We start from the raw sequence: 12,809 nt of genomic DNA on the forward strand, positions 1-12,809 counted from the left end.
TCCCACAGGTGCCGTTCTACCCTGTCCTGCAGACTGCCTGTGAGTCGGAATTGACTTGATGGCAGTGTTTGGGTTAACTCTAATTTGAGAAACTGATTTTTCTTTTTCCCTTTTGTCTTTATAAAGCTGTCTTTGTTCTCATATGTTTACTTTTCCATTTGTAGCCAGATTCCACTGCAACTGAAAGAGCAATTGCCAGACTGGCAGTTCACCCTCTACTAAAGAAAAAAACAGATACCCTAAAAGGTATGGGCTAAATGCCTTCAAGTCATGGTTTTATTACTTCATCTGTGTTTATGATTTAGAACAAATAGATAATCATTTGTTTATTGTAAATATTTGTATGGTTCTTTAACCTCTAGAGCATCATTTGTATGTTAAAATACAGATTTCTTTCATATACATCCATTTGTTGGAAAGTGCCTGAAACTATGTGATATCTGAAGAAAACTTTTACTGTATTGTATATGCATATTTAAGCGACTCTGGTGTCATCATCAGGTAAATATTGTACTGCTAACCACAAGGTTGGTGGTTCAAGCCCACCAACTGCTCTGAGGGAGAAAGATGAGGCTTTCTGCTCCCTTAATGATTTACAACCTTAGAACCCCATTAGGGAGTTCGCTGTACGTCAGAATAGACTTGTTGATGCAGTTGTGTGTGTGCGTGTGTGTGCAGACATATATGTGTATGTTTATGATAACATTGTATACAATTGGCTTGCTGAATATTAATGTAAGTTCATTTTATTAGTTTGTTTTTGCCATTTAATCACATAATTTTCATTTATGTGCCTGTAATAAAATATTTACCAGGACTAGATGCTTTTTCCAAATACGAGGAGATCATTTCATTTTATGCCTGAAGGGACAGTTTATATTACGCTGCTTTCAAGCACGATATGGTTGTAGCTCGGTTTCATCGGGTCAGTTTTCTCACATGGCTGTAATCTTCATGCTTAGATGATTGGTTCCTGGGACTTTCTCCTGCAGAGTACCTTAGTGGGTTTGAACCACCAACCTTTTGATTAGTAGTCAAGAACTGAACCATTTGCTCCACTAGGATCCCATCAATATATTATTATAGACATTAAAGTTAGCATTTTGTTTCACATATTTGTATTCGGTGAAGTTTTTACTGTTTAAAAAGACATGAAGAAATGAGGAGTTCCCGTAAGATGTTTATCAAATGTCAGAGAATTTCTTCATTAATTTAAATTTATTATACATTAACATAAGCTTCTAATTGTCTTCTAAATGCTTCCGAACAGTTGAACAGAAACTGTGCTGAAACAGTGATTGTGTGTGCTTCAGTACTGCAGCACAAATGCTGCTTTTCTGTTGTGTTTATGCCTGTGCAGATGCTGTCAAAGCCTTTAAAGAAGCGAGACAAAGCGGTGCTCCAGCTACATCAAATGCTTCGGAAGAAGACCATCCCAAGGACGCCGTGTGTTCAAGTGATGATGTAGGAAAAGTGCATCACGAAGGAACTATTGTCGGTGGGCAGAACGAGAAAGAAGCCAAAGTATTAGCAAAGAAACCAGTAAATGACTCAAAAAAAAAATTGGTCAAAATGGGGCATGGATCCACAGCAGTGAACATTCCAAGTTCTCCGTCCAAACCCTCTGAGAAGGCTCCTGTTGTTTCATTGCCACCCCAGCAAGGACCTGCTGCCCCCAAAGTGAAAACATTAAATCCAACCATAAAGCAGGAAGCGCCCAGTGGCTCACCTGGTGAGGACGACAGCGATGCGGAAGAGAAGGAATATTTTGATGATAGCACCGAGGAGAGATTTTATAAGCAGTCCTCCGTGTCTGAGGACAGTGACAGTGAGGATGACTTCTTCATTGGGAAAGTGAGACGCACACGCAAGAAGGAAAGCCACTGCCATCCCTCAGACGAGGAGTCGGCAAAGCCCAAGAAGAAGCTCCCTGAAGAGACACTCAGAACCCACTGGGACATGAAAGATGACCAAACGAAGCCAAGTACAGAGTCTAGGAAGTTTGAATCCGTGTTTTTCAACTCATTATCTGGATCTAAAAGCTTCAGAAGGTGAGGATGTAATTCCAAAGCAGTTATTAATGTTTTAAAAACTGAAAAAGCGTATAAATTACCTTAAAATTTGTGAGTGGGAAACAGATTGTGTAAGGGTGTTTCAGTTTGCAAAACAGCATACAGCATGTGCATTAAATTGGAGTAAGAATACAGTACTTCTAATCTGTTAAGGGAGAGCGTACTTGAGAGTGAAAATCGCGACTATCCAAGTTCTTTAGGAACAGCTGTTCAGTAAATTAGCTTTGGTTTTTTTGTTTTGTAACACAAAAAACTCGCTTCCATTGAGTGGACTCCGTTTTACAGCGATCCTCTTGGACAGAGGAGGACTGCTTGCAGGTTTCACAGACTCACTCTTTACAGGTACGAAGGCCCTCGGTTTTCTTTTGCAGTGGAAGGAAGGTGAGTTGGAATTTCCATTTAGCAAGTTAGCAGTTCAATTCATAATTCACTACATTGCCAGGGCTCCTTCGTTTTTAAACTGTAACAGGTATATACTTAATGAAATAAAAAAATGAGATGTGGAAATTTTTCAAAGAAGTGAAAGTATAAAAGATACATAACCATCTTTAAGGTGTTTACCTTTGTCTTTTAAGCCTCTCTCAAGAAGTTATTATTCCTTCTTTTTTTTTTAAAGTAACATGCTGCTACCCTTTTCCCCCTCCCAAAAGAAGCTAATCTTAATTTTGTGTAAATGTGCTTCATTTTCCCTATGAGAAGACTTTCTAAATTCTTTTTCTAAATGACCCCCCAAATAAGATTTTTTTCGATTATGAAAAGAAGTCTCTAGAAACATTAGTGAGAGGAAAAGGTCCTCATATTTCTATACTAGTACTGGAGCCCAGTAACCCTTCAATTTAAACTTAAAGTTTTTCTTAATTTTTGTCAATTGCTGCCAGAATGTATGGGCACAAGAGTGTTTTGAATGATTTTTATGATCAAGTTTATTATGTTATCTTCTTAACACCAGAGTATTTATTGATCTTTTAATGTCATACGGTATTTTTTTTTTAGAAGTTCCAGAGAACTGGCTCCAAAGAGTAAAACTCCTGGTATGTATTAATGACTCGTTGCCTTTGTATGCAGTTGATTATTTAATAACATGAATGAATTACATAAGTATAGAATTGGGAACACAGTATCTTGTAATTATCGATTTTAATTGGAGAAATTATTTGTACCCTGTATCCTGCCATGGGGGATATATAGACAAAGATTATCAGGAAAAAAAGTGTATCTAGTTTTTTTATTTGTCAAATCAGACATATTCTTTAAGTAAATGATTATATAAATTATAATCAGTTAATGCCAAACCAGTAAACATCAGTAAAAATACATTATTTTCTGGATGAGAAGCAAGTTTAGAGTTTCTTAGATGGATTCATTAGTAAGAAATATAATGCACTTCCTTTCATTGTTCTCCCTGTTCCCTTGTCTCTCATTCCTCTGCCGTCTTGGGACTGTCTTCGTTATCCTCCACGGCCATGTCTGAATGAGCATTCAGTGTAACTTTCTTGGCGTTTGCCCAAGTATAAGATACCAGGCTCACCTGAGACTCCGGCATGTGATGTTTTTCAAGATATAATTCCTTTAAAAACTTAACGTATATGTGATCCTTTTTGTTTCCAATCGATCTGTTCATGGCTAGTCACCACACTGAAAACTTCTTTTATTAATCATTTTATTGGGAGCTCTTACAGATATTATAACAATCCATAATTCAATTAGATCAAGCATACTTGTAAAATTGCTGCCACCATCCACTTTGAAAATATTTTCTTTCTTCTTGAACTCTTTAATATCAGTTCCCCTTTATCCCCTCCTTCACCCACCCTAACCCCCAGAAACCCTTATTATATATTGTTATTATTCCGTATCTTACACTATCCAATGTATTCTTTCACCCACAATTTTGTTATTCGTTCCCCTCGAGTGGAGTTATACAGTCATGATTGCTATCAGCCCCGCCCCCCTTTCTTCCTGTACCCACAGGGAATCATTATTCTGGATGTTAATAGATAGAGCATCTTAAAGGCTTGAAGTTAATAAGCAGGGAAGCACCAAAGCCCACCCTGATGAAGCACACCAGCCTGTGCCATCATGAGATATTGACAGGAATGGGTATCAGAAGTTCAAAAACAAGCAATCGAATTGACTTGAAGGAGCATGGACAAAGAACCCACCTTTTTGGAAATTGGACAGTTCCTCATAGGATGACCACACGGAAGGGATGCTATCCAGGGTGCGGTATAGCATTAAAGAAACACATAATTATCCTCTAGTTCTTTAACATTTCTTCCCCCTTAATATTATGGTCTTTGCTTTGCCTCATTAATCTGGTTAGACTTGCATATGTTCATTTGTATAATTAAGATCATTTGATGTAGGAAAGCCGAGATAGATATCCCTTCAGAAAACCCTTTTCATTAGCTAGTTCTCAAAACTGTTATTTCTGTTTTTCTTTAACCCGATTATCACTGTGTTTGCCACATTGAGACTGACTGTCAGGATAGTGTGGGGAGACCGCATCTAATCTCTTTGCACCTTGATTTATGGGCTTTTATTGCTGAACATATTCCAAGGCTTCATCTCTTTACTTCTGGGAGGCCAGAAACTTCTAGATCCTTCAGGTTCCCAAATAGCTGAACTGTTTACTCTAGCTTTGCCTGTCACCTGGCCGCTCTTCCTTGAACTCTTCTCAGTTTTTGTAACCCCTTGCCAAAGACAAGCAGCAGTAGCTAGCATGTGCCAATACTGTTCATCTTTCCAATCACCTACCTTAACTACAAACTCAGTAGACACATTGTACCTGTTCCCTTAGCACGTGCCTTGCACATGTGCTCATGTCCAACTGCAAGTTTACTTTTTTTTTTTACCTGCCACTGGAAACTACTCACAGCAGATTCCGTGTGATAGAACAAATCACTGCCGGATGGAAATAGTTTCCTTCTTACTTGTCACAGTCCTTCAGCTCTAAGCAGTCTCCTTCCATCTCATACATCTGCTCCAGAGTTCTCAGGTTCTCTTCTTTCAACCAGTGGCAGGGAGGGGAGAGCAAGACATAATGGAGAATTAAATGTGAGGTCTTTATTGTCTAGGTCTTTTCTCATATTCCATTGGCTGTAATTCAGGCACATGACCTCAACTAACTGCAAGGCTAATGGCAAATATATTCTATGTGTATGCTCATGGGGAAAGGAAACCATAATGGGCAAACCTGGCCATCTATCACATTTATTGTATATTCACGAGCATAGATTAACTGTAATAGGCAGCCCCACACTTCCTCAATGGGTAGGTAGGTTGTTTGCTTGCTTACCCTATCTATTTAAAGTATGGAACTCATGGACTTACTCATGAATGCAAATTTATTTAGATAATATTGTTAGGTGCCACCCAGTTGATCCCAGTTCATAAGAAGCCCGCGTGAAGAGTAGAACTTCTTAGGCTATGATCTTAGGGAAGAAGCAGATCGCCATGCTTTCTCTCTCTGGGCAGGTTTGAACCAGCTCTTTCTAAAAGGCTTCTTGACGTTTCTGGAGCACATGTGATCTGCAGAAGCTATGGAACACGTGAATCTGTGTGCAGCGGTATTTTAGAAGTTTCTTCACAAATTGTGTGGCTCATTTGCATGTTGTGATAACATGGGCCTTTCTTTTAAAGGCAGGCTGCTGACATGGGCGTCAGCTGGAGGCACAGTTGGCGCTCATCTGCTGAGCAGAAGGCTGGCAGTTTGAGGCCTCCCCGCTGTGCCCTAAGAGGAAGAACTGCCTCTGCTGCCGCAAAGTCAGCTAAATACTGATACACACAGCGAACCCTCTCGGAGCCAGACCAAGATGGGGTGGCCTAGTTTTTCTGGGGCTCGCAAGTTTTCCTTGAGCGCAGGGACAGCCTTACCACTTCTCTGTTACTCATTTTCATGGGAAGTAGTTGAGTATTTCTTATTTGGCAGGTTTCTGCCTTACATGGCTTCACAGATTTTACTATATGTTCTTTTTCTTTGTCTTTCAGAAAGGAGCCCTGGTGGCATAGTAGGTTATGAGCTAGGCTGCCAACCTCCAAGTTAGCAGTTCAAACCCACTAGCACAAGAGAAATATGACACTTTGTGTTCCCATAAAGATTTACAGCTTCACACCCACAGAGCCAGTTCTCCCGTATTTTGCAGAGTTGAAATGAGTTGGGATCATCGGCTAAGTTTACTAAGCATCCAGACATGCTTGAATCGTGTCTTCACAGGCTAGTGTGTCTTCCCTAAATCATACTTTATTTTTTCAAAATAATATACTTGAAACATCTCCAATATAAGTGATGAAAGACTAGAATATCGGGAGGACAATTTTATGACCAAATGAAGAAAAAATGACTCACTTGAGAAATTTCATAGTTTACTGTTTAGTTACTTTGTGTTCAAAACAGAAGGAAGTGAAATCAATTGACCTTTTAAAATAATTTAGTTTTAAGATGAGAATTTTCTAACTCTGTGTACTTCATGTATAGCTATTAATTATAATCTGATGATACATACAGGATACCACCTCCCCCTTTTTTTTCCCTTCATTATAAGGTTTCTCTGTTAGCCAAACTGCATTTCCTTTATGTCAATGTAAATAAGCCAACATACCTTTTTATTTTTAATCATTTTATTGGGGGCTCAAACAATTCTTATAACAATCCATACATACATCCATTGTGTCAAGCACATATGTACATTTGTTGCCTTCATCAGTCTCAAAACATTTGCCTTCTACTTGAGCCCTTAATATTGGCTGCTCTTTTTTCCCCTCCCTCACCACTCCCCTCTACCTCATGCACCCTTCATGATTCATAAATTATTATTATTTTGTCATATGTTGCACTGTCCGACGTCTCCCCCCAGCCCTCTTCTCTACTGTCCATATCCCAAGGAGGAGACTGTACATAGAGTCTTTTAATCAGTTCTCCCTTTCTACTCCACATTCCCTCTACCCTCCAGGCATCGCTACTCTCACCACTGGTCCTGAAGGAATCATCTGTCCTGTGTTTCCAGTTGCTATCTGTACCAATGTGTATCCTCTGGTCTAGCCAGATTTGTAAGGTAGAATTGGGAGCATGATAGTCGGGGAAAGGAAGCATTTAAGAACTAGAGGCAAGTTATGTTTCATAGTTGCTACACTGCACCCTGACTGGCTCATCTCCTCCACACAACCCTTCAGTAAGGGGGTGTCCCATTGGCTACCGATGGGATTTGAGTCTCCACTCTGCACTCACCCACATTTACAATGATATGATTTTTTTGTTCCTTGATGCTTGATACCTGATCCCTTTGCCAGCTTGTGGTCACACAGGCTGGTGTGTTCTTCCATGTGGGCTTTGTTGCTTCTGAACTAGGTGGACACTTGTTTATCTTCGAGCCTTTAAGACCCCAGATGCTATATCTCTTGATAGCTGGGCACCATCAGCTTTCTTCACCACGTTTGCTTATGCACACTTGTCTTCATTGATCGTATCAGGAAGGTGGGTACCCACTGATAATGATTTTTAGTTCTTTAATGTCTGATTACTGGTCCCTTTTATACTTCGTTTGTCAGACAGACTGGTGTGCTTCTTCCATGTGGGCTTTGATGCTTCTCAGCTAGATGGCCGCTTGTTTATCTTCAAGCTTTTAAGACCCCAGACACTGTCTTTTGATAGCCAGGCACCGTCAGCTTTCTTCACCACGTTTGCTTATGCACACATTTTTCTTCAGCAATTGTGTCGGGAAGGTGTGCATCCTGGAATGCCAATTTAATAGAACAATGTGTTCTTGCATTGAGTAAGTGCTTGAGTGGAGGCCCAATGTCCATCTGCTACCTTAATACTAAGCCTATAAATATGTGCACATAGATCTGTTTCCCCACACTCTTATATAAATATATTTGCATATGTACATTCCAATCTTTAGACCTCTATAAATACCCTTTGTCACCTAGTTCTTTCCTCTACTTTTAATTTCCTCTTGTCCCACTATCATGCCCAGTCTTCATTTGGGTTTCTTTAATTTCTCTCAGTTACCTTGTCCTTGCTGAACCCTACCAGGTCTCACACCTTCCTTGCCACTGATTTTGGATCACTTGTTGCCCCTGTCCCTGGGTTGGTCAACACCACCTCCTTAACCCCTCCTCCCCCTCTACCATGTCCCCCTACCATTGGTCCCATTGTTTTCTCCATACTATTCATCCAGTCTATCTTATCTAAATAGAGCTATAGAGGTAATAATGTGCACCAAAAATCAAGCCGTAGCTAGATAGGCGATGAGTGAGAACACAGCGATGACAACAAAAAGGGAAACCAATTACTCATAGAAGAATAAATTAATTAAAAGAAAAAAAATTTAAAAAGAAAGAAAAACCTGTAAATAGATCAAATTCTGATTTTTGATCTGTAGGCATGTCCTTCAGTCAGGTTTAATGGGGTACTATGCTCTGGCCCCAGAGTCTGTCCTTTGTACTCCCTCGGGGGCTCCCTGCTCTGCTCCCACGGTTGCTCTGCTGCACGCTTTTAGTAGTTTGCCTCAGTGTCACAGGGTCAGTCTGGGCCAGTCCCGGCAGTGAGTCTCCTGTGTTGTCCCCCTTAGGGGCCTGGGCCAGCAAGGGACAAGGGACGGTGTGTCTCAAACATACCATTTTTTAGGAAGCACTCAATTAGTTGTTCTTTTTAACTTAAAATTAAATTCATTGAACCTTTTAACTTCAACATGTTTTCTGTTGGACTTAGGTATTCTATTTAAGTAGGTATAACTAGATTTCTTCCTTCCGTGGTGATTTAAAGAAGATGAAATGTATTTCCAAGACTTGCTAATTAGGGATATCATTCATTTTCGTTATGTTTTCTTCCCCCAGGCTTTGAGCAAAGTGAACCTCAGATTAAGAATCAATTTAATACGAGTAAACAAAGAAGACTTGATAATGCAAGACCGCAGCAGCAGCTGCCTCTTCATCCATCATGGGAAGCAAGCAGGAGGCAAAAAGAACAGCAGTCTAAAATTGCTGTGTTCCAAGGGAAAAAAATCAAATTTGATGATTGACTCATGACACTTTTTGTGAACTTTTCTATCCTTAAAATTTTTATTTAAGCTTCTGATTGAATGCATCTCATTTGAGTGAGGTATAGAAACATTTTTCTCTGTTTTTTTTCTTTTTAAAATGTGTTGTTGAAGTTTTGTTCATGTAAGCTTCACAAATCAAATATGTAACATGTTTTTCACAATAGGTCTCATGCTATTTTTTCCTCTATAAAAGAATTTGGGGTTTATAGCTATTTTATCAGATTTTCATATTGTACTTATCATGAAAAGATTCACACTGGTTTACTCGTAGTATTTTTTCCCTTGAAAATAAATACTGAAATATATTTCAATTAGTGGGAGAAAACTATAAGGAAAATGTAGCTATTTAACCTAGCGAGATAACATTCGTTAAGTTATTCTTGTTAGCAAAACTAGAATAATAACTTTAATAATTATGGCTATATAGATTTGTATAACAAGTTATTCAAATAAATATGAATTTTTTAACTAAATTATTTGGGGTTTTTGTTCTGTTATTTGTTAAACTTGTCAATCTTTTTTTATTATACATTTTGATTAAAATTGTTTTACACACTAGGTTTAGCTCAATAGTTAAGAGTTGCACTACTAGTGATTTGAACTCACCCTGTGTCTCTGCCCATTTGCTCCTGCAAAGAAATTGGGGCTTCTACTCCATCATCAAGGGGCCTGTGAATTAAAATATACTTAGGAACCCTGGTAGCATAGTGGTTGTACGTTAGGCTGCAATGTGGAAGATAGGCAGTTCAAAAATGCTAGCCATCACTCAGGCCAGAGATGAGGCTTTCCACTTCTGTAACGAGTTACAGTCTGGGAAACCACAAGGGCAACTCTACACTGTCCTACACGCTTACTGTGAATTGTCAGTGACTTGCTAGCCATGAGTTTGCATTGTTGCGAAGGTATACAACAGTGCTTTTACCTGGAGTGAAGCGATTTTTCCTATACTAATTATAAACAGTCGAGTATTTTTTCATTTTCTTGTTTGTCTGTTTGAGTCTGTTTAATCTCATTGAAACTTCTTTTCTGGGTTACTGTTAAGTTATTGCCAGTAAATGTTGTATAGTCTATTTTGTTATTTGATCTTTATTGTCTTAGAAGGTTTTCAATATATATCTTTAATTATCACAGTCACTTCAAGGTATGTATGTTGGGAGCCGATAGCCATTAAGACCCTGGCCTCAGACACGTAGCAGAAACTTGGCCGCTTTCTAACAGCAAGGCTTTGTTTCCTGCCCTACTTCGCCCCCACATTCCAAACTACTGTAGCATGGGCAGTTCCGATAACTGACCTTGTTGCCATTAGTCAAAGTACTGACTGAGCACCCATTGAACTGCAGCTATACCACATTAGGAACATAGTGATAAGTTCACCCGGTACGTCACCACAGACGTCTTTGAGTACTGTTGCGCACCCTTTGTACCTTATTGGGAACATGTGGCTGATTGGTTGTTGTACAGTGTGCGGTTGTTACACAGTGTGCTTCATTGGATTATGTGCCTCCCACTTCCTTCTGTTGTGAATATATACCCAGAGTTTTGGCAAAATAAACGGGCTTGATCAGCACTTGTCTTGCCCCATGTCTCTCTTTCTTTTTCCCATCCAGGTTCGTTGTCCCTCCGGGTCACTGCGTGAGGGTCTCGCTGGTTGAGACCCTAACATATATATCACTTTACTTTGATTGACTTCAACCATATATTGTTGTTTTTCTTTTAAGTAGGTATCTTTTACAGGTTTAAAAAAATTGGTGGGAACTCATTTTATATTTACCCACTTGTTCATAATTTCTGGTGTTCTTCATTCATTTGTATAGCCCCAGATCCAGATCTCTCCATAATCGACCGCTTTTAACATTCCTTTGAGTGATATTATATTAGAATGGGTTTTTAATGTCTGGAAAGAGTTTTTAAATTTGATTTTGTTTTCATTTTGACAAAAATAATTGTTTATTGGTTCCACATTCTAAAACAAACTCGTTGCTATTGAGTCGCTTCGATTTGTAGACCCCATAGGACAGGGTAAGATTCTCCCATGAGTTTCCGAGACGGGGACGCTCTGCAGGAGTGGAAAGCCTTGTCTTTGTCCTGCAGAGCAGTGTCCAGCTGCTGGCTGTGGCTGGCAGCCCAGTGTCTCTGTTGTCTTATCACTGGTTTCAGTGGTTTGATTTATGTGTGCTTTTGTTTGTTTGCTATTCCATGTTTTACCTAGCCTTGTGTACCTTTAGGTTTATAGTTTTATGAAATACTTCTTCTCACTCTCTTTCTCCCTACTATAATTTCAGTGACATGTATATTGGGATTCTTGATCACAAATGTTCTGTTGCTGGCCTTTTTTTTTTTAATTTTGTTTTAATTTTCCCCCACAGATTAATTGTCATTCTTTTCTATTATTGTGTCTTCATGTTGACTCAGTGCCATCGAGTCAATGCTGAATCACAGCAACCCCCCGTGGGTTTCCGAGACTGTAGTGGTTTACAAGAGTAGGAAGCCCAGTCTTTCTTCCGTGGGCATGCTGGTGGTTTCAAACTGCTGCCTGTGTGGATCGCAGCCCAACATGTAACCACCAGGACTAATTCATAAATTACAAAGGAAATAAGAAAGTACTCCACGTTGATTGAAAACTAAAAACACAACCTAGCAAACTTTCTGAATGCAATGAAAGCAGTACTCAGAGGTAAAGTAAAACTAACTGTAAGCCTTGAAACACTAGAAAAAGAAGAGTAAAAGAAACCCAACGCATGTGGAAGGATAGAATTGATGAGGATTAAGGTGCAATTAAAACAGAGTGGAAAAACACTGGGGAAAACCATGGAAACCAAAAAGGGATCTTTGAAAAGAGCAACAAAATTGACAAAGCCAAGAGGACAGAAGGCTTAAATTACTAGAATCAGTAATAAAAAGAGACAGTACTACAGACTTTATAGGAACAAGAATTATGAGGTGTATATAATGCAGGTGCAAAAGAATCAGGGAATATGCTGAATAATTATATCACAGCAAATTGGATACCTAGAAACATGGAGCCCTGGTGGCATTAAGTGGGCTGCTTCCCAGAAGGCCAGCAGTGGGAAACCCCCGTTACCCTGCAGAGATAGCTGTGTTTCTCTATTTCTGTCGAGGTACAGGCTGGGAAACACGGTTCATTGCCCTGTAGGGTGGCTGTGAGGCAATGTTAGGTAGGTGCTACTGCGTTGGTTCTGACTCATAGCGACCCTGTGTACAACCAAAGGGAACCCTGCCCTGTCCTTGCGCTGTCCTCACACGTGTTCTTAGGTTTGAGCCTGTCAGGGTAGCCACTGTGTTTCAATCCATCTTGTCAAAGATCGTCCTCTTTTTCACTCCCCCATTTTGTACATAAAATGGACAAATACCTAGAAAAATATACCAAAACTGAATTGAGAAGGACTATAAAATCTGAAGAGCTGGAACAAGGAAATTGAGCCAGGTGGCATACAAATTTGCTAGCAGGGTGTTGTTCGTAATATTCGTAATTATTTCTGTAGATCCTCTGGCATTTATCTAGCACAGCAGTTCTCCACCTGTGGATCACAACCCCTTTCACAGGAGTTTCCCCGATTCATAACAGTAGCAAAAGTATAGTTGTGAAGTAGCAACGAAAGTAATTTCCTGGTTGGGGGGTTTATAACAACATGAGGAACTGTATTGAAGGGTCGTGACATTAGGAAGGTTGAAA

The 12,809-nt window shown here is 39.6% G+C and overlaps 1 protein-coding gene across 3 annotated transcripts in view; it reads left to right on the plus strand.

Annotated features, from left to right (window-relative positions):
• The window catches only part of SRFBP1 (serum response factor binding protein 1), a 63,228-nt gene extending 52,583 nt beyond the window's left edge, over positions 1-10,645 (plus strand). For 2 of the 3 annotated variants that reach the window (XM_075541433.1, XM_075541432.1), the window contains exons 5-9: positions 165-246; positions 1,361-2,051; positions 2,415-2,453; positions 3,066-3,103; positions 8,910-10,645. In XM_075541433.1, the coding sequence (XP_075397548.1) occupies positions 165-246; positions 1,361-2,051; positions 2,415-2,453; positions 3,066-3,103; positions 8,910-9,094 (1,035 nt within the window). In that variant the 3' untranslated portion in view covers positions 9,095-10,645. The remainder of the gene's footprint in view (positions 1-164; positions 247-1,360; positions 2,052-2,414; positions 2,454-3,065; positions 3,104-8,909) is intronic. The other variant, XM_075541435.1, reaches the window with a different exon arrangement.
• The last annotated feature ends 2,164 nt before the right edge of the window (positions 10,646-12,809 follow it).

This window comes from Tenrec ecaudatus, chromosome 2 (assembly GCF_050624435.1).
Source record: "Tenrec ecaudatus isolate mTenEca1 chromosome 2, mTenEca1.hap1, whole genome shotgun sequence".
In the NCBI taxonomy this organism is placed as follows: domain Eukaryota; kingdom Metazoa; phylum Chordata; class Mammalia; order Afrosoricida; family Tenrecidae; genus Tenrec; species Tenrec ecaudatus.